This window comes from Pristis pectinata, chromosome 2 (assembly GCF_009764475.1).
Source record: "Pristis pectinata isolate sPriPec2 chromosome 2, sPriPec2.1.pri, whole genome shotgun sequence".
Classification (NCBI taxonomy): domain Eukaryota; kingdom Metazoa; phylum Chordata; class Chondrichthyes; order Rhinopristiformes; family Pristidae; genus Pristis; species Pristis pectinata.
In genome coordinates this window covers 122362175-122383805 of record NC_067406.1, presented here as the reverse complement: position 1 = coordinate 122383805, position 21631 = coordinate 122362175, and the positions used below count along the sequence as shown (strand labels likewise).

The 21631-nt window shown below is 41.3% G+C and overlaps 1 protein-coding gene across 1 annotated transcript in view; it reads right to left on the bottom strand.

Annotated features, from left to right (window-relative positions):
• LOC127587105 (alpha-1,3-mannosyl-glycoprotein 4-beta-N-acetylglucosaminyltransferase B-like) overlaps nucleotides 1–21631 on the bottom strand; it is a 137059-nt gene that overhangs the window by 39255 nt on the left and 76173 nt on the right. The window contains 3 exon segments of the mRNA XM_052045329.1: nucleotides 3384–3459; nucleotides 17644–17757; nucleotides 19508–19554. Of these exon segments, the coding sequence (XP_051901289.1) occupies nucleotides 3384–3459; nucleotides 17644–17757; nucleotides 19508–19554 (237 nt within the window).

The following is a 21631-nucleotide window of genomic DNA, read 5'->3' as shown; positions in this document are numbered from 1 at the left end:
TATCTTGATATATCTAGAAGATAATACACTCTTTTGAATTGCAAATTGTGTGGATTAACTGTCTGCAGTTAAATTCACCAGACAATTCCTGAGAGAGGGAATTCTGTTAAATCATCTCTTTCTTGTGCGATAGTTATATAGTCATAGAGATATACAGTATGGAAACAGGCCCTTCAGCCCTCTGAGTCCATGCTGACCATCAACCACCCATTTTATACTAATCTTACATTAATCCTTTTTTTTATTCTCCCCATATTCTCATCAGCTCATCCCAGATTCTACCACTCGTCTACATACTAGGAGAAATTTGCAGTGGTCAATTAATACATCAACACACTGCAAATTAACACACAATGTCTTTGGGATGTGGGAGGAAACTGGAGCACCCAGAGAAAACCCACACGGTCACAGGGAGAATGTGTAAACTCCACAGAGACAGCACCTGAGGTCAGGATTGAACCAGGCTGTGAGGCAGTGGCTTTACTAGCTATGCCACTGCGCCACCTACATAAACAGTGGACCTTACTATGTAGTACAGTGGTAAACCTATTATGGTTTGAGTATCCAACCTTTAATACTCGTTGATAGCATTATCTCCAATTATAAGCAATGGAACCACATTAAATGCTCATAAAAACAGCGGACTAACAGTTACATTACTGTGTTTCACTTCCCAACAAAGAACAAAATGTGAGAGCCAAAATCATTGCATTCTTAAATAATTTGTTGTAAGCAGAGTTCTTTTTATTAGATGTGATCAGAACATTACAGCACAGTACAGGTCCTTCAGCCCACGATGTGCCAACATTTTATCCTGCTCTAATATCTATCTAACCCTTCCCTCCCACATAGCCCTCCATTTCTCTGTCATTCATGTGGCTATCTAAGAGTCTCTTAAATGTCCCTAATGTATCTGCCGCCACAACCTCTGCAGGCAGTGCATGCCACGCACCCACCACTCTCTGTGTAAAAAACTTATCTCTGACATACCCCTTATACCTTCCTCCAATCACCTTAAAATTATGCCCCCCTCATGTTAGCCATTTTCACCCTGGGAAAAAGTCTCTGACTGTCCACTCGATCTATGCCTCTTCTCATCTTGTACATCAAGTCACCTCTCATCCTTCTTCTCTCCAAAGAGAAAAGCCCTAGCTCACTCAACATATCCTCAAAAGACATGCTCTCCAATCCAGGCAGCATCCTGGTAAATCTCCTCTGCACCCTCTCTAAAGCTTCCACATCCTTCCTATAATGAGACGACCAGAACTGAACACAATACTCCAAGTGTTGTCTAACCAGAGTTCTATAGAGCTGCAACATCACCTCGCGGCTCTTGAACTCGGTGCCCCGACTAATGAAGGCCAACACACAAATATGCCTTCTTAACAACCCTATCAACCTGCATGGAAACCTTGAGGGATCTATGGACGTGGACCCCAAGATCCCTCTGTTTGTCCACACTGCTAAGAGTTCCCTACTTGCTCACAAATATTTTTTTGGTATTTATGAGGTGTTACAACTGAAATGGATATCAAGGACCTGATAACAGTGGTTCTATTTACCCCTTCCATCCTGCTTCACCCCATCCAGGAACAACTCAAAGGACACTTTAACTAATGAAACGGTAATACTGCAGTAAGACCAATTACCGTTTCAGGATTTCACCGATTTGATGTGAGAAAATGTGGAGTGTTCATCAAGGATGAAAAGGGAAAACATGTTTTTATCACTGCAAAGTCAGCAAATTACCATTAGCCTCCACTTAGAGTGAAAGGGGAGAGGGATGGATGGAAAGGGGTGGGGGGAGAGAGTGGGAGGGAGAGATACGGGCAGAGGAAGGAGGGAGAGAGAGTTGGGGAGAGAGATGAGGGAGGGAGACGAGGGAGGGAGACAGGGAGGGAGAGAGGCTCTTAGGCTCCAATTGCCTCATTTTTTTTTCCTTTGTCTGCCTCCATCTATCATCTGCCTGCCACTGTCTCCCAACTCCACTCTTCTTTCCCTCCTCCTTCTCAGTCAACCAATCACCTCAGGCTCCTGTCTCACTGCTGCCCCTCTCCTCTTTATACTGGCCATTCCCCCTATCCACTCTCAGTCCTGATGCAGGATTTTGACCCGAAACATTGACCGTTCCTTTCCCCCACAGATGCTGCTCAACCCACTGAGTTTCTCCAGCAGATTGTTTTTTCTCCAGCAGATTGTTTGGTCTATGTGGAGCCTGAGCTCCACGGTACAAGAACCTGTGCCTGGATCCTAAAATCATTAATAGAACATAGAACAGTACAGCACAATACAGGTCCTTCAGCCCACAATGTTGTGCCAACCTTTAAACCTCGCCTAAGACTACCTAACCCCTTCCTCCCACATATCCCTCTATTTTAAATTCCTCCATATCACCTTGACCTCATTAAAAACTACATTCTTCTGTTATCAATATAAGACTCTCCAATGGCACCTTTCTGAAATTGAATAGAGTCTTCCCAGCTTTTGTAACACAAGTAACCCAAGGACGACGTCCATGTTCATGCCAGCTGTAGAGTGTCTATTTCCACACCTGCAATGTCATTCATTTGGACCCCTGTCCAATCTCATCCATTTTAAAACCCTTATTCATATCTCTGTTCCCTCAAGAAAAGACCCAGCTCTGGAATTCCTTCCCTGAACCTCCTCACCTTTTGTTTGTCTTTTTAAGACCCTTCTTAAAACTTATTTTAGGTTATTTGCCCCCTATATCTCCTTAAAAGCTCAGTGTCAATTTTGTTTCATTCACTTCCAGTGAAATATCTTGGGATATTTTACTGTGTAAAAGGGGTTATATAAATACAAATTTCAATTTTTGAAATGGACCAGTATTTTTTTCTTAAATTTTGTAATAAACAGAGGTTTGCAATTTTTTTTTGCTTTCTAAATTGATTGCTGTTCCTTGCACTTATCTCTTGGGATTTGTACAACTGCTTCCATTAAGATACAAATCACACCACTGATTCAGATGAAAGTTCAAACTCATGATCTTCAGGATGTGTTATGTTTATTCTTCATCAAGAGATAAACTTTGCGTGGGTTTAACATCTGAACATTTTATTAACCAACAACCAGACAGGCTTGCTTTCCCTTTCTTTTTACAGCCACTTCTTGTTCCCCCATGTAACCCATTACATTGCCTACTGGGAACTGTAGTTCTTTATTATAACTACATAATAACACAGTATGGTTGTCATAACCTCCGGTAGCTGTCTTTATTTCATTTGAAAGCTATTAAATCCTTGAATCTAGCTCCCACGAGATGACTGTGAGTGGTTCATACAGTACTAGATGCTTGAATGAAATTGATTTCTTAAAGGTTCTACATTTATATAACAAGCAGCATAAAGTTGCTGTTACTGTACCTGTAAATAAAAAGCTCCTTTGGCTTGAGCATACATCATTAAAAAGCTGTAGTCCAAGTTCTGTTTTGTTCTCCACCTGAGAGCAGAAATGGTCAAGTATAAATAGTTGAAAAATGTCAAAGCATCAGGTTTGCAGAAGATTTTATGTTGGGAAACTAAAAATATATTCAAGTAACTATTATAGCAATATCACGGAGACCAAGAGACTGCAGATGCTGCAATTTAGAGCAAGAAATAATGCTGGAGGAACTCAGTGGGTCAGGCAACATCTGTGGAGGCACAGGAATGGTTGACTTGATGACTCCTGATGCAGGGTCTCGATCTGAAACATCAACGATCCCTCTGCCTCCACAGAGGCTGCTTGACCTGCTGAGTTCCTCCAGCAGTTTGTTTTTTGCATATAGCAACATTGTTTCACTTTTGCATTATCAATCATCTTGGATAACTGAAGTGTTGTGTACATCACATTCAAGACCAATAGCATTGGGAGGAATCTGGCCAGAGTTGGGGCATATTGCACTGAAGTTCCTGTAATGCCATTCTAATGGAATACTGGTAGACAGGGTATGCAGTCTGAGACTGTGTGTAACAGCCATTGGAATTGTGGAAAAGGGATCCAATGAGGCTTTTATAAAGTGAGATGTTGGGGCATTTCCTGGCACACCCTACTGGAATTCAAGACCATTCCATAATGGCCAGATGTGGACTTTGTCCCAATACTATCTGCTCCTACAACAGCACAAACCTCAATGGAAACTATTGACAGGAAGACTTTGGCATATACACAATGCCTTTTGGGTTACCAAGTGTAAGACAAGGCAAAATAATATGTTGTGACATATATTGCATTCAAAAATCAGAAAAAAAACTGCTAGAGATACTGGAAACATTCAGCAGGATGAGCAGCGTCTGTGGAAAGACAAACAGAAGTAATGTGTCAGCTCTTCTGTATAGGTTATCTTGTTTCTAAAGAATAAGAACACATCACCTTTTTGTGATGTCACCTAAAAACACATTGCCTTCAACCTTCTCTTTTCTAGTGTTGCATGCTGACCTTACGGAAATGCACTGCACAGTCTGATCCTCTAAATCCTTCAGTCATTCTGATTGCTTCAACACTGCAAACCCTTTTCTTCACATTCGCGATTAGAAACATATACAGTTAATAGAGTAGCAGGATAACCTATTTCAGCTCAACTTTAACCTTCTAAGTTAAATCATGACACAAACTTTTTTCCCACCAAGGGGAAGTTTGAAAACTGAGCTGAGCCCAAGGGACTTTCGATACCTAAACCTGCTCCCAACATATATAGACACATCGTATTGGGCTCAGTTCAGGTATATAGTCACAAGCATCATCTTGGCCTTGACATGGCCTGCACCTGTCAAGAACAGATTTGTTGTTGCCTGCAACTGGGACAACATGGCGTAGTTTCTAGCTGTCTTCCGGTCATGGATTCTGCCCCATCAGCACTTAGAGCAGTGACTGGCCTTGGTAGCAGTATGATGTCAGGCTCAGGGTGGCTGAAGCCAGATCTCCCCACGGCTGAGACAACAGAGGTAGTCATTCCCAATGCAGGAGGCTGCCCATTCGTATCCGGGGTTTGCTGCCTTCCAGCACTCTGCTTATGCCACTCCTCTCAGCTGAGTGCACTCTCTTCCTGAAGTCAGTGGGGAGATTGGCAGGCGTACTCCTTCAACCCCAGATGGGCTATTCCTTTCTGAGAGGCCTAGCCCTGGATTGACCTCACGTCTAGCTGTGAGGAAGGGGATTTGTTGTTGGATTTTTCACTGCCTCCCTCCATCAGAGATCAGAGCAGATCCAGAGCTTCCAGCTACTGATTTGTTGTTTAGAGACTCTGATGTCCTGGCACCAAGCGCCCCCCTTCCCCCATCTCACCCTACCCTGACAGCCCTGTGATAGGCACCAGCTTGCTGCTCTTCTGCCCAGCCAAGTTGCAAAGAACCTTCTCCATGTAGTGGGAGAGGATCAGGAGCAGGTGGCCTTTTGGGATTCTGGGTCAATGGAGTTTTTTTTAAATTCATTTTTCATTAAACAAATGATCATAAGGAAACCACACCAGTGTCTTTGCTTTTTTAGGAGTTTAAGGAGGTTCAGCTTGTCACTGAACACTCTAGCAAACGTCTACAGATGTACTGTTGAAAGTATCCTGACTGGTTGCATCATGGTCTGGTACAGCAATTCAAATGTGCAGGAATGTAAGGAGCTGCAGGGAGTAGTGGGCTCAGCCCAATACAGTATATCACAGGCACATCCCTCCCTGCCATTGGTAGTTTCTACAAGAGGTGCTGCTACAAGAAGGCAACATCCTCATCAAAGATCCCCACCATCCGGGCCATCCCACCTTCTCACAGTTACTATCAGGCAGGAGGTTCAGAAGCCTGAAGTCCCACACCACCAGGTTCAAGATCAGCTACTTCCCTTCAACCATTCCGTTCTTGAAGCAACCAGCAAAACCTTAATCACTGCAGTTTAGCAACACTGTGACCACTTTCATCACTTTGTTTTATTTTTGTTCTAATTGTGCTCTTTCTTGTAAAAATTGTGTATAATTTATGTTTATGTTTTCTTGTGAATGCTGCTTATATGATGCTATGTGCCTGTGATGCTGCTGCAAGTAAGTTTTTCACTGCACCTGTGCATATGAGAATAAACTCCACTTTGACTTTGATCAACACTTTAGAATGAAGTTAAATGGCAGCGATGAGTACACTTATTTGTAAAGACCTGACTCACTGTAAGACAAGCTTGAAATTGGATGATTTCTTTTCATACCAGATCCAACTCACATGTTATAGCTGGCTGTTGTTGGGCTCATGTAACCAAGCTCTACTAACAGATCCCAATATCCAATCTCTTGTACCTTACGCTCTAGTGAAACTTGCAGTAAAAGGTTTTCAACATGTTACTGTCAAGGCCATCCATTTAACCAATTGGACACACTTGAATTCCTCATCTACTGCCCCACCACTTATGGGCATTGACCTGCAATCTGGGGCCTTGTTCTTAAGAACGATGTAAAAAAAGTAGAATATGGTTACAGTAAAACAGTATTTACTTTGACGTTGAAGACAAATATATATAATTTCATATATATATATATGTATGTATAATTCCATTGTCAGCTAGGAAGGCATGCCTACAGGATAGAAGGCTAGATGGACCTAAGGAAGGACTGAAATACAATTAAAATCAAATCTCATATCTGCTCTCCCTTCACCTAGAGTTCCATTGTGGAGCTCTCTACAGAATAACTATATCAACTAGATCCTCAACCAAACCTACTTTGCTTGAATACAAATTCTTTAGGTGGAGAATTACCAGGAAGTAAATTCAAATTTGACAGAAATGTTTTATGCAATATAGGTATTGAGTAATTAGAGAAAAAAAATACACAATGGCAAAGAGATAGCTGCTCCACAAATACCCTCAGCCACTGCACAAAAATGAGCTACTCACATATGGGGTCAAATGATTTTCCAATAGTGGGGATCCAGAATGTAGACATCTGTGTACAGCAACAAATAGCTGATGGGATATGATAGACCAGCACATCATGGTAGAGGGAGAGTTATGCATTTGTGTTGGTATATTTAGGCTACTTGAGGCTAAACTAAAATGGAGAAGCCCAGATATTTTTCTTTATTGGACCTCTTCTTCAGCACCTGGTACAATGAGAAGCCACTTGAAACTGCAGAGGGCTGTTCCGAGTCTACAGGCCAATCTGTAGGCTTTGTGTCTCCATGCCGACCATTCCATCTCTAGGACTGAAGCGTCCCTTAAGTATTTCAGCAAGCAGCTGTCAACACCCAAGGGTGCAGCAAAGTTCCTTGGTAGGTGTTTGGAATGTTTGGTTTCTATCCAAATAAAAGTCAAACAAACAGACAACACCAGTTAGGCTTTCCATTGGTTAATATTGTCTTTGGGAATATGTTTCAGCAAGTTAGAGAAGAGGCCAAGCTTTCTTTTCAATTTGCTCAATAAAATATCAAAAAGTTGGGCAATGAGAGAAGTAGGCAGTAAGCTGTTCTTCATAACACATGTTACTAGTTCCCAGATTTCTGACCAGAAATTATACGAATGTTCCCAAACATCAGCCTATTGTGGGCAATATTCCCGAAATAGATTGCAAACCTCAGCAGCAAAATACATGACATAATTCCACCAGATGCATCATAGTAACACTGGAACAGCCGCACAATCTATATTGTTGTTACAAATTAAGGAGGAATGGTGTAGGGGATTAATCTGACCCCCTGACTACTGAAAAAGCAACCAAATGGGTACTGCCACAAATGCTGCAGTCATGATATTGAAAATATTTTAAATGGATGTATATCATGGTGCAGAAATATTCTTAGGAATTTTTGAAATGTTTCCAACTTCTGAACATTTAATATTATAACAGTTTTGCCATCATGTTGAATTCTACAACTTTGAGGAAGTTATATAATGAAGTAAGATATTGTTTGATGGCTACAATGGCTCATCATTACTAAAGAGGCAGAGCTCAAACTAGAAGCCTTCATTCACATATAGTGTATAGATTCCCCCTGCCAAGGAAACAGACTCATAATCTATTGGTCTATATGCAGAGCCAACTACAGTACGAACCAGGTCAATTTTAATCACTAAACATTTCTTTTAATAGATAAGGATTATTTCAGACATTAGTTAAGTTCACATTCTGGAAAACAACTTCTTAAAATACTTACAAGAGGACTCACACATCAGAGTTATTTGGAAAGGTTCCATGCAAAAACTTATTGCACAGAACTCATAGCATCATGATAATATATGAGCATGGATGGAGGACTGACCAACAGACAGAAAACAAATGCGGGAATGAACAGATCATTTCTAGATTGGCAAGTTGGAACTGGCAGGGTACCAAAGGGATCAGTGCTCGGGCCTCAGCTGTTTACAATCTACTTTAATGACATTGATGAAAGGAGTAAAAGTTTCATTGCAAGTTCGCAGATGATACAAAGAGAGATGGGAAAACAAATTGTGAGGACACATAGCGACACCAAAGAGCTAAGTGAGTGGGAAAAAATTTGGCGGATGTAGTGTGCGGGGAAACACAAGGTTATCTATTTTGTTAGGAGAAAGACCAGCAGAATATAATTTAAATGGAGAGAGACTATGAATGCTACGATACCAAGGGATCTATCTGGATGTCCTTATACATGAATCCTAAAATGTTAGCAGGCAGATGTAGCAAGTAAATAGGAAGGCAAATGAAAAGCTAGGTAATATTGCAAAGTATGGAGTCCTTGGGCTTCAATTGGTACATAAAAAAGGAAGAAGGTAGCTGAAGTAAGAATGGGATCCCGAGAGAGCAGGACCAGGGAATTAATAACAAGAAACAAGGAAACGACAGATAAGTTAAATCAATGTTTTGCATCAGTTTTCACAGTGGAGGATGCTGCAAATACCCCAAAGATTTCTGATAGGCTATTTTTAAGCAGTATAGAGGAACCTGTAATAGTCACTATCAAGAGGGAAAAACTATTGGAAAATCTAATGGTGTTAAAGGCAGAGAAGTCACCAGGTCCTGATGGCCTTCAGTAGAGGGCTTCAAAGGAAATGGCTGTAGAGATAGTGGAATCATTGGTGAAGTACGACTCCATTGTTCAAGAAAGGAGGAAAACAGAAAGGAGGAAACGATAGGCCTGCTGATTAAAACCTGTTGTTGGCAAGACACTGGAGTCTATAACTATAACTAAAGGAAGAAATAGCAAGTCATTTAGAGAAGATTATTTCTATTCTGCCTCTCTAAAAAATGAACTGCAGTGCTATGTTTACTTTTTTTAATGTCCTTATTAACCAACGTCATCAGTCTTAATAGTCTATGTATGTTTCCTCACAGATTTCTCTGTTCCCTTCCTCACTTTATATGCTTTTCAAGACTTCTGTGGCCTCATTATTCTCCCTACCAACATATATTACATTATATTGATCTATACTGAAACTCATTTACTAATGACAGCCAATTTTTATTAATATTTTCCAGTACTTTGTTACAGTCTTCCTCAGCGCCTTAATGGCTTGCTCAGTCATTGAAGAGGGCAGTTAACATCATTCTCCAATTTGGAGTCGTCCACAGACTTTGGAATATTGTTTCCGATGTCCATGTCCAAATCGTTTTTATGTGAACGGTAAACAACTGTGGCCTGTGAATTGAAAGCCGTGGAAAGCCATTTCACTTCTTCGTCAATCCAATAACTAGATTGTTACGGACTCAGTGAAAGTCCCTTTAAGATAGAGTGTGTATGTATGTGTGTGTGGGGCGTGCTTACGTCAATAGAAGATAAAGGACATAATGACGTTGTTGAAGAAGTAAGAAGAAGAAGGAGAGAGAGAGAGAAGGGAGAGAGACACCAGCCTGCTTGTTTTCTCTATCGATGGATGAGAAAACAATAACTGTGTTTGCCACAGAAATCCATGTATGGAAGTTGGAAGTAATCCGGTGGAGTTCACTTTGTTGCTGACCTGTAGAAGGAAACAGGTATTTGTGTGGACGACCACGATTCGGATGCTTTTCGGGGTGAGGAAGTCACTACCGAGTAAACACTGGAGTGTCGTTTGGGTTCCATCGTGGAACATTTGGATTTCGTATTTACTCTCGTTATGTTTCTCTACGTCTACGTCTTATCTTCAGACAACGGTGGTTGTTGAAGAAGCCCTTGCTCATGTTTCACCTTATGACTTGTGGAACTGAACTTTAAGAACCATTCCGGAACTTGGAGTTTGGGACTTTGTCACACACACACACGACGAGTTTAGTTTTGGGGTTAACGTTCGAGGTTTAACATTTTTGAATTCTAACATACTAATATTTTTACTTTTATTTTACGTATTATCATAAGTAGTAATTAATAAAATAGTTATTAACACTGAATCATGCTCAGTGTGTTTCTTTTGTTGCTGGTTTGTGACAAAATTGGGGGTTCGTCCGGGATAGTTCCCAAGGTTAACGAGATTCGTCCGGGATCCAATCCAAAGATTAACAAGTGTCGTCTGGGATTGTTCCCCAGATTGACGAGATTTGTTCGGGATTAAATCCAAAGATTTTTGAGGGAGGTCTGATAAATTCTTTTTAATTGGCTTGTGTGTGTGGAAACCAGCAGCAATGGATATTAAGGCATTTTTGGAGTCACCAACCCAAAAGGGATTGGAGGTGGCGAAAAAGGATGATCTGATAAAGATTGCTACAAGGTTAAACCTTACAGAAGTAAAGCAGTCTATGAGAAAGGCAGATATTCAGAGACTGATAGCTGGCCATTATGTGGAAAAGAAGGTGTTTGAGAAGGAAGTGTTAAAACAGTTTCCTGGCAGTGAAATAGCAATTTCTGAGGCACAGGTGCAGCTGGCAAAGATAGAGGCTGAACGAGAGCAAACCCAGTTAAAGATAGAGGCTGAACGAGAACAAAGGAAATTAGAAGCTGAACGAGAGCAAACCCAGTTAAAGATAGAGGCTGAACGAGAACAAAATAAATTAGAGGCCGAACAAAAGATAACTCAGATGAAGATAGAGGCTGATCTAGCAATGAAGCAGATGGAATTGAAGAGGATGGAGCTGGATAGTGAGGAGAAGGAAAAACAGAGGCAGCATGAGTTACAAATGAAGTGTAGGAGTTCGGAATCTGATTCTGATGATGGTTTTTTCAGCCAGCAGGGAGGTTCGATTAGTCCCTCCTTTTGAACAAATCTCGTCAATCTGGGGAACGATCCCGGACGAGCCCCCAATTTTGTCACGAACCAGCAACAAAAAAAAACACACTGAGCATGATTCAGTGTTAATAACTATTTTATTAATTATTACTTATGATAATACATAAAATAAAAGTAAAAATATTAGTATATTAGAATTCAAAATGTTAAACCTCGAACGTTAACCCCAAAACTAAACTCTTCGTGTGTGTGTGTGTGTGGCAAAGTCCCAAACTCCAAGTTCCGGAATGATTCTTAAAGTTCAGTTCCACAAGTCATAAGGTGAAACATGAGCAAGGGCTTCTTCAACAACCACCGTTGTCTGAAGATAAGACGTAGACGTAGAGAAACATAACGAGAGTAAATACGAAATCCAAATGTTCCACGATGGAACCCAAACGACACTCCAGTGTTTACTCGGTAGTGACTTCCTCACCCCGAAAAGCATCCGAATCGTGGTCGTCCACACAAATACCTGTTTCCTTCTACAGGTCAGCAACAAAGTGAACTCCACCGGATTACTTCCAACTTCCATACATGGATTTCTGTGGCAAACACAGTTATTGTTTCTCATCCATCGATAGAGAAAACAAGCAGGCTGGTGTCTCTCTCCCTTCTCTCTCTCTCTCCTTCTTCTTCTTACTTCTTCAACAACGTCATTATGTCCTTTATCTTCTATTGACGTAAGCACGCCCCACACACACATACACAACACACTCTATCTTAAAGGGACTTTCACTGAGTCCGTAACAGATTTAAACCCCAACATAACTGGGGTGCACAAATTCCTAATGCTTTAGTTAAAAAGGGTTTCTACTGAAAAGAGTGGTGAAGGTCGTACATTATGATTGAAGTTTTGAAGCCGTTTTCAATGCACCAGTAAAAATTGAAAGAATTATTCAGAACTATGACTAAATCATTAGTGTTTACCTTGATATATAATAGAAAGTGGTATACCACCAGAGGAGACCTTTGCCTAGAAATTCTGGTGCACCATGGCTAATGGGCTGCAGCAGAAGACTGCCTACAACTGTTATGACGGTTGCTTTGCTGCTGATAATATTACTAATGCCTGAGGCTCAAGGTCATTTAAGTGGGCTTGTACTGTGGTTGGAGTGCAGGACAGGTGGAATCGGAGGCGAATTTCAAGAAGGTGGTGATGGGGGTGTGAGTAATGACCAGGAGACAAGCAGATGGACATTACCTGCTGATGGGGTATCGCAGAGTTAGACCGGGGTGGGGTGTGGAAAGGGAAGTGATTGTGGTGGGGAGCGGCTGGAGGCTAGGAATAAATTATGCAATTCTTTACCTGGCAATCATCCTAATCCTGTGTTTCACTGAGAAGACCATGCTGTGTCAGGAGTGCCCAGCAACAGACACACCAACATTTTGTGGTCCATCTTCCCCTGCATTGCCCCAAAACACATATTCTACAGGGAGTGATGTCATCCCAGGTAGCCCTTACACAGAAATCATGGTAGGATATCTCACCCAGGAATCATTGGATCAAATTTCCAGACTAATACAAAACTATTCAGAAAAATTTGCATTTTACTTCATAAAAGTATTGATTCCATTTAAATAATCCCATAAAAACATAATGTTTTACAACAGAATTTCTTGACACATACAGATAGAGATAATAAAATTGGTTGTACCATCCAAACACACTCCCATTGACCTTTCACCCCACACTAGTATACTAATCTAACTGACAATATAACAAACAATTAATATCTCCAAGGAATTAAGTGCAAGAGCACAGTTTCAAGATGTGCTCTCATCTGAAGAGATTTAGAACAGCTTTGCCTTGCTTTAAATTCTTTCTCATGTTCAATTTCCGTTCAAGTATTCTCAGTGAGGTCCCAGGAGGACCCCAGCTTCAACAGAAAGTTCAACCCAAAAACAAAGAGGAAAGAGGCAAACACACAGTGGATCCTGGAAGTCCACAAGAGATTACCAAATATATTTTCTTTGGGGCAGCTGAAGAGGAGTCTCTAGTTGTCAATAACAGGTTAAAATTGCAGGGAACAAAAGTCCACTTACATACAGACTGAGATTTAACCTCCCTGCTTCTTGCTTGAGGCCGTGTTGCAGAATACATGGCTGCTTTGGGGCCCATTGTTGGTGTGGTACAAATATGGCAAATGATGTACTTCTGTAAGTCAATTTTATAAGTGACCACTCAAATTTGACTAATAATTTAGGAATATTACTTCAATTTCTTTGCAAAAATTATAGAAACAGGAGCAGGTGTTTGGGAATCAATAAAACAGTTCTCAATCTGATATTTTTTCTGTCATCTGCTTTTTTTATGATTAATCCAAGTAAACAGAAGGAGAAACTTAGTCTCCTCCCCCTTTACTTCTCACAAAGCCGCCCACAAATTCTATTGCATTAACCCGCTAAGTGCATTATGAAGCCCTGATTATCTTTGTCTGCATAGTGACTAAGAATACCAAGCACTTTGCTTTAATAATGTTGGTAAATTCATCAGATTGATAAACATTGTTAACCTGTGGTATTAAAGAACAGAGACATGGGCCACAGATCAGGCCATGATCTCACTGAGTGGTGGAAGAGGTTAAAGGAACAAAATGATTTATTCCTGTTCTTTCTCAAGGGTAATTAGGGGATGGACAATGACCAGATCCCAACAAAAATGTTCTTAAGCTTTCAAATATGGATGTGGAGAATCTTTAAGGGATATTTCTTGAGTGCAATTAAATATTGTATCATTACATTGCACTTATGGGTGCTTTATATTTAAAAATCCCAATTTTCATTTGATAATGAGTAGTTTTAGTTTAAAAGCATCAGAGCACAGCATTCATTCACAAAATATTGATGCAAGTTCCAATTTCAAAAGCATTGCAATGATCAGGCAGAGCTGAGTTTTACAGAAGACATGGCAAAATAATCAGAATGTTGTATTAGAAAGTTTGCTCCAAAACTGCCTCCTAATTTCCTGAAATCTGCTGCGAACTGTTACAATGAGATTTCATATGCTCTCTTCAAAGGGTGATACTTTGTTGATTTTAAGTGCCTAAATATTATTTTATTTATTTTAATTGGATACTGTTTATAATCAGTTGAGGAAACTAACTGCACCACAGGTTCCTAACAGCTGCTATGCCTTGGTTGATTTACATCAATATTAGTACGTGATTTAATTACTGTTTCCAGTCATTAGTAACAGTCATCTTCCTCTCTGAAATAAAACAGTTGCCCCCCTTATAACACAGGTTTCACCCTCATGCCTGGACAAGAACAAAATCTGACTCAGTCTATGCAAGTCATATCTGATTGGCCCGTTCATCAATATGAACAAAAAGCTTCCAATATGCCACCGTATAAGCCAACGTCTTTGGAATTGTGGGAGGAAACTGGAGCACCCGGAGGAAACCCACGCAGGACACGGAGAGAACGTACAAACTCCTGACAGACAGCGGCCAGAATTGAACCTGGGGTCGCTGGCGCTGTAAAGATTTACGCTAACCACTATTCTGTCATGCCTGCCCATTGCAGAAGCATCTATCCTTGGCTTGGAGAATGGTTTTCTTGTACTAAGTGGAAAACTGGATAAACAAAGAGGAGTTTTGTAGTGTGGCTAGTTGAACAAATACAGAACAAATGATCTGTGTGTAACCTTGCTGACCTGCTTGATTCTTCAAGCTGCACAAATCCATTAGTATAAATAATTTATTTACTCTTTATAATTTGTTCCCTTTCAAGCCACCTCTATGCCCATTGACCACAGAATCCTTCATCAATCTCCTCTCCAGTAAGTTCTCCATATCAAACTGCCTTGATTCCCATCGAGCTAAATTTGGTACTACCTCTCTCACCCTCCCATAACTCATTGCTTCCAATCTGCAGTAAAACTCTGCTTATCTGGCATTCATGTGACTTTGATGGTGCCAGACTGGCAGATTTTCCACACTATTGGATGATATTCCTATTAATAACCTAACACACTGTTAACTCACTTTTTATAGAACCTGGTGTTCCAATGGAGTGTGGGAAACCTCGCCTGGTGAGCCAGATGCTGAACTGTCAGGATTTCAGAATAGTCGGACAGCAGGCCATCGGAGTTTTACTGTACATCAGCCTTGTGGTCCCTGTGCCAGCAAGCAGCTACCTACATCATTATGGGGCAATATTGTGAGTGGCCAGCAGCAATTAACCACTTCAAACCAACATACACTATTTAAAGGGGTGCATTATGGCTACAGTGGATGTTCAACGTTATACAGGAAAACATTCTGAGATGGAAAAAGACCTAACAATAGCACAACATGGGAGAAAATGGCATCCAAGACTTTTTGATGCTGCAATGGATGTCTTGATAGAGGAATTGCAGAGGAGGAAAGATACCCTCTGCCCACAGGCGCCAGATGGTGTCAGATAACTGTGCCACTAAGCAATACTACAAAAAGTTCAATAACCTCACAAGAGAGTTCAATGTCAGCAAGTCAATTTTCAAATATCATTTACCAACACTAACCTCAACAACTGCTCAAGTACCACATCCCAGTGACTCGTGTGCCAGCAACCTCTGTTAATCAGGAACCACACCATGTAATCGCAGCTTCACCTGGTGGACTTTGCACTTTTGCATCATAAATTCATAGAGTTATACAACACAGAAAAAGCCACTTAAGTGCAACCCATCCAGGATGACTAAGATGCCTAGATATGCTCATCCCATTTGCTTCCATTTGGCCCATATCCATCTAAACTTTTCCTATCTATGTACCTGTCTAAATGCTTTCTAAACGCTGTCATTGTATCTGCTTCTACCACCTCATTTGGCAGCTCATTCCATATACCCACCACCATCTATATGAAAAACTTGCCTCTCAGATCTCTTTCAAACCTTTCCCCTCTCACCTTAAACCAACGACCTCTAATTTTAGACTCTTCTACCCTGAGCAAAAGACTGTGACTATCCACCCTATCTATGCTCCTCATAATTTTATAAGCATCTATAAAGTCACCTCTCAGCCTCCTTCACTCCCGGAAAATCAAACCCAGCCTATCCAGTGTCTCCTCATACCTCAAGCCCTCCAGTCAAGGCAACATCCTTGTGAATCTTTTCTGCACCTTCTTTAACTTAGTCACATCCTTCCAATCAGAACTGCACGCAATCCTCCAAGTGTGGTCCAACCAACGTTAACCTGGTGTCCCAAATCTTGCATTTCAATGCCATCGCCAATGAAGGCAAGCATGCCAAACATTTTCTGCACCACCCTGTCTACCTGCGTTGCCACTTTCAGGGAACAATATACTTGTACCCCAAAATCTCTCTGTTCAACAACACTTCCCAGGGCCCTGCCATTCACTGTGTATGTCATGTCTTGGTTTAACTTCCTAAAATGCATCACTGTGCACTTTTCTGAGTTAAATTCCATCCTCGCACCCACAGCTCACACCTTTTACACACTCTCAGCCATTCCAACACACCAGCCACATTTGCTGCACATTTCACTCATGCACATCCTTCTTTCTTGCAGACAAAAGGGAGATCATCTGGAAGCAGAAGCAAGGCATACATGTCACATAAAATTTCCCATAGAAGAGAATTTTTATTACTACTTTGCACAGTTTCAGAATGCCGAGGACTATTCTATTGTGTTTCATGTGGCAACATGGTTTTTATTGTAAGCAGGCTTTCTTGGTGTGTGGATTATACACCAGAGTCAAAGCCATGCTATTAGTGGGTAGCTTTCATCTTCCAGCAGCCAATTCTTTGGTTGAAGTGATGGATCCAATTAAATGGGCACTGTGGACCACTGCAGAATGTCACCTACACTTTTCTAAGAGACCGAGAAGTGGATGACTGTCCTTGTGCCAGAACTCTTTGCTCTAGAATAATTTTTTTCACTTCAGTGATCATGATCCCACGCTACACACTGTTGACATCACCAATCATAAAGAACTGTAGAAAGCACTATACACTTATATAATCAACAGCTAAAAGCAAATAACTAACTTGAAAGTAGCCAATAATCCCTTTAAATACTGATGTCCTTTCTATGCATTCAGTTGTTGCAAGGTTAAGTGAGGTCATTGGCCCAAGTCTTGAGCTCAGTCCTGTAGCATGTTAAATTACATCATCATCTGCTTATTCCTCCTACCTCCAGGAGTGGAGTGGTGAAGATGGACACCGAACACTGACATAGTCATCAACACAGGTTCCTATAAGACTCTGCACCACGTAATATCTCCAACTGCATCAACATCATGCTGGAATTGAAATCTCAGCACAATGCAAGGCTCAGCACAGAGGGGTGTGGACAAATATTATATGCTATAGAAATTAATTTTATAGAGTCTGCTCTGCATTAACTCCACCTTGAACAAAACTCTGTCACACATTCTATTAATAAAATGTAGTGCTACTCGAAGTGGAAATTGTAAGAGAGAAATCTTTGCCAAGACTGAGACAAGTTATGAATAGAATTCCTTTTTATTAGAAAATAGTTTGGTAAGCCACCTCTACATCCACGAATGACTTACTTTACTCTGGTTTGCGAATCTCCAAAGGTTTCCTTCAGATCCGTGAGGTTTGGATAAAAATTTTCCGAGGGGGAGATGATCTCCAGAAGTCCTGACTGTATTTCTTTAGAGTACCTTTTTGTAGCATATCAATAAATCCAGAATTACCAACTTTCAGAACACACATACGAAATACAATATTACTTAGTTATTCCCCATACAGGGAACCTATAAAAATGGGGCAGATCTTCTGCTGACCTGGAGATTGTTGGTCACAGCCCTTGCACCAAGCTGTTTCTTCCAGCATAGTCCCATGCGCACTTCCACTGGGAGTGCAGCCCACAGCACAACACAGGGCCCAGTGCAGCATAGTGCAGCCCTGGGCCTCTCCAGCACAAGTGACTAGCTGCATTGATGGAATAGCTTTGACAGCCAGTGAGACCCTGCTACTAGACTCACCAGTTGCCAAAGCTGTCACTGAAATTGAACATTAACGAACGTCTTTGAGCCTTGAACTACTAAAAAATAAATATATTATAATGAATTTATTGAAAATTAAACACATGTGTAAAAATAACCTACATTTAAAATAACCAAAATAAGGCTACCATTCTCCTGCCAATTGTTTTTTCTCCTTGATTTTGGTGAGACTGCCACACTGGCACTAGCTTGACCTGGCGAAGGTTCAGCAGGCAGATTCCCAGAGAGCACTCTATGGAAGTTTGTGCTGTGCTGTTGGTTTCCATTGGGAGTCCACCAGTGCAGTTCCAGGGCATATGGCAGTGTGGGCAACATAGTTTCATGGCTGACTTAAGCCCATGTCAATACTGGTCTTTGGGACTTCTGTGGGCAAATCCATGGGGAAAAGCTGCCCCGTTGATTTATTTGTAATTTCTTAAAGGCTGAAGTTGTATTCTATGATAATGATCAATACATTACCTTGCAGAAATTTGATACTATCATTAATTAGTTTAGTTAAATAGGTTAATTTCATCACTACAACAAGTCTTTAACTATCACACTAACAAGTTCATAACATCCCACAGAGCAATTTCAACTGATTTGTATCACACAAAGTACGCTATATCGTAACTTTTTTAAAAGAGTGAATTCTTGAAGACATATAATGGTTACTAACAAAATATTTAGCAGAATCCATGAAAAATGGACTAGGGAAATGAACTAAGAATAAATAGAATCATAATAAATGGTTTATGTTAATTTGGATGCAGAAGTAAAAATTACAAATACTTAAAAGACACTCAAATTTAATTCCTCTTTTCGGTGCATGTTGATAGCACCAACTTTCAGTTCAAGGTTAACTCTTTCCCTGAGGCAGCAGAGAAAGAAATCTAAATTAAGTTTATTTCTAGAATGAAGCTGTAGTGGACGAGGCTCCTGACTGTTGCATGTCAAGTCTTTAAATAACCATTTATTGTTAACACGACCATGATTTCTGATTTGCTCAATAAATAGCAATACCAGCGGTGATCCACAAGCCCATAACTTCCTGCCAGCAACATACCGATGAAAACTACCCCATATTTAAATTGTTTTCTTACTTTGTGCAAACTTGGCTGTTTTTTAATTGGTATATTCCCTACGTTCTGCCCTATTCTTCTTTCTTGACCTCCCAGAGTCACACTTCTGCTATAAAAAGGAAGATGAATGTGACCTGCTTTCGGGGTCTCCACTAACGCTACTGTCAGATGATTGTTAGCAGGTGAATCAGAGTGCTAGAGATCTTCCTCTCTTTCTGGCCTTTGCTCAGCACCTCCTTATCTACCTTGGTGAAATTAAAGCTTGTTTAGAGAAGCTTAATTTATATTCCTTTCACAAAATGGCATGCATTGGTATTATCAACTATACAGTACATAATACTTACATATTTTGTAAATTTTCTGCCAGTCCATTTACATAACTTTCTTCCACCTAAACAGAGAAAACAGAAAAATGTATTTAACAGTAGGTGTTTCACAATATGTTTATTCATTTTAATTCTTGATGATTATTGGAAGGAGTTTTGTCTGTTGGTTGTGCAGCATTAGTACAGTCACCCACTGGGTAAAGTACAGAGCAGTGAATGCAAGACAAATCCCATGGTACAGTATTTGCGGTCCTTGATCCACATTTTCTGCAAGTGCTATGACTCACTGCAGAATTAGATTTGCAGAGTAAAGTTTTCTTACTAATCCCAAACAATTTAATCTTGTTTCCAACTCTAAAAAAGTGCTCCCTTCTGTGACATTCTTCACTCCTCTGGGCAGTTTTGCACTCGTAGGTTTGGGGTACATTGGGAACTTGTTGAGGTTATTTTATACAGAAGTACCAGAGCCATCAATCTACATGTGAATAGAACTTCTTTTTAATTTCAAAAATAAACTTTATTCATAATAAAAAAATATGTACAAAGGAAGAAACAGTACAAACACAAAACCTTAACATTCATGGTTGTTACATTCAGTAGTGTAAATTTTAAAGAAAATAAAACACAAACAAACATAGCACCATTGCCACTCACGTGGCTCCCTGAGGTGATAGCCCTTTCATTGTTGGAGGGACATCCCCACCCAACTCTGCCCCTCCATGCGCAGTAGCAGAAAGAGCCTCCACTGTGGTCTTTCCCCACAGAGCCTTAGCATTGGTTGCACTGAGCTTCAGTGTGTCCCTCAGCATGTACTCCTGCAGCCTGGACTGTGCCAGTCAGCAGCATTCCCTTATGGACATCTCACTGTGCTGGAAGACCAACAAGTTTTGGGCAGGCCAAAGGGCGTTTTTCACCGAGTTAATGACCTTCCAGCACTTGATGTCCATCTCAGTGTGTGTCCCCGGGAACAGCCGTCTCAGTGGGTCCTCTGTTAAACAGCTATTGGGGATGAACTGGGACATGGACCCTTGCATCCATCTCCACACTGTCTTAGCAAATCCACAGTCTGCAAAGAGGTGGGTGACTGTTTCTTCTCCACTGCAGCTGTCCCGAGGGCAGTGTGCATAGGGGCTGATGTGTCATCGGTAAAGGAAAGCTCTGACTGGGACGGCACCTCTCACTGCCAGCCAAGCAAGGTCTTGGTGCTTGCTGGTCAGATCTGGCGATGAGGTCTTCTGGCAGATGGTTTGGACCGTTTGCTCAGGGAACCACCCCACAGTCTCCATAGAGTCCCTGACCCGCAGTGTCTGCAGTACGTTCTGCACTGACCACTGTCTGATGGACTTGTGGTCAAAGGTGTTTACTTGGAAGAACTCTTCCACAAAGGACAGGTAATGTGGCAACATCCAGCTGATTGCGGCGTTGCGCTATAGAGGGGCCAGTCCTATCTTCCACAACACCAGCGACAGGTAGAACCTCAGCACATAGTGACACTTGGTGCCCACATACTTTGGGTCCACACACTGACTGATACAGCCACACACGAAGGTGGTCATCAGGATGGGGGCAACATTGGGTACACTTTTGCCCCCATTGTCAGGGGACTTATGCAGAGTGGCCTGTTGGGCTCACTCCATGTTGGACCCCCAGATAAACTGGAAGACATCCCAGGTGATTGCCGAGGCAGAGGAGCGAGGAACAGGCCACACCTGTACCAAGTACAGCAGCCCTGAGAGCACAGCACACCTGATGACCAAGTTCTTCCCAGTCATTGACAGAGAACGCCATTTCCACAAACCCAGTTTTTGTTTTACCTTACCAATCCACTCTAGCCAATTCTTGTTACATGCCTCAGCCCCTCCGAACCAGATCCCCAACACCTTCAGGTAGCCAGACCTGATGGTGAAGGGGACATTGGATCAGTCGGGCCAGTTACAGAAGAGCATGGCCTCACTCTTCCTGCGGTTGACTCTGGCCCCAGATGCCAACTTGAACTGGTCGCAGATGCTGATCAATCTGTGAACAGACCATGGACCTGAGCAGAAGATCCATGGTGACATCGTCCATGTACAGGATGGTTTTGACTTGTGTGCCTCCATTGCCTGGCAACATCACCCATATTATGCTCTTGTCCTTCCTGAT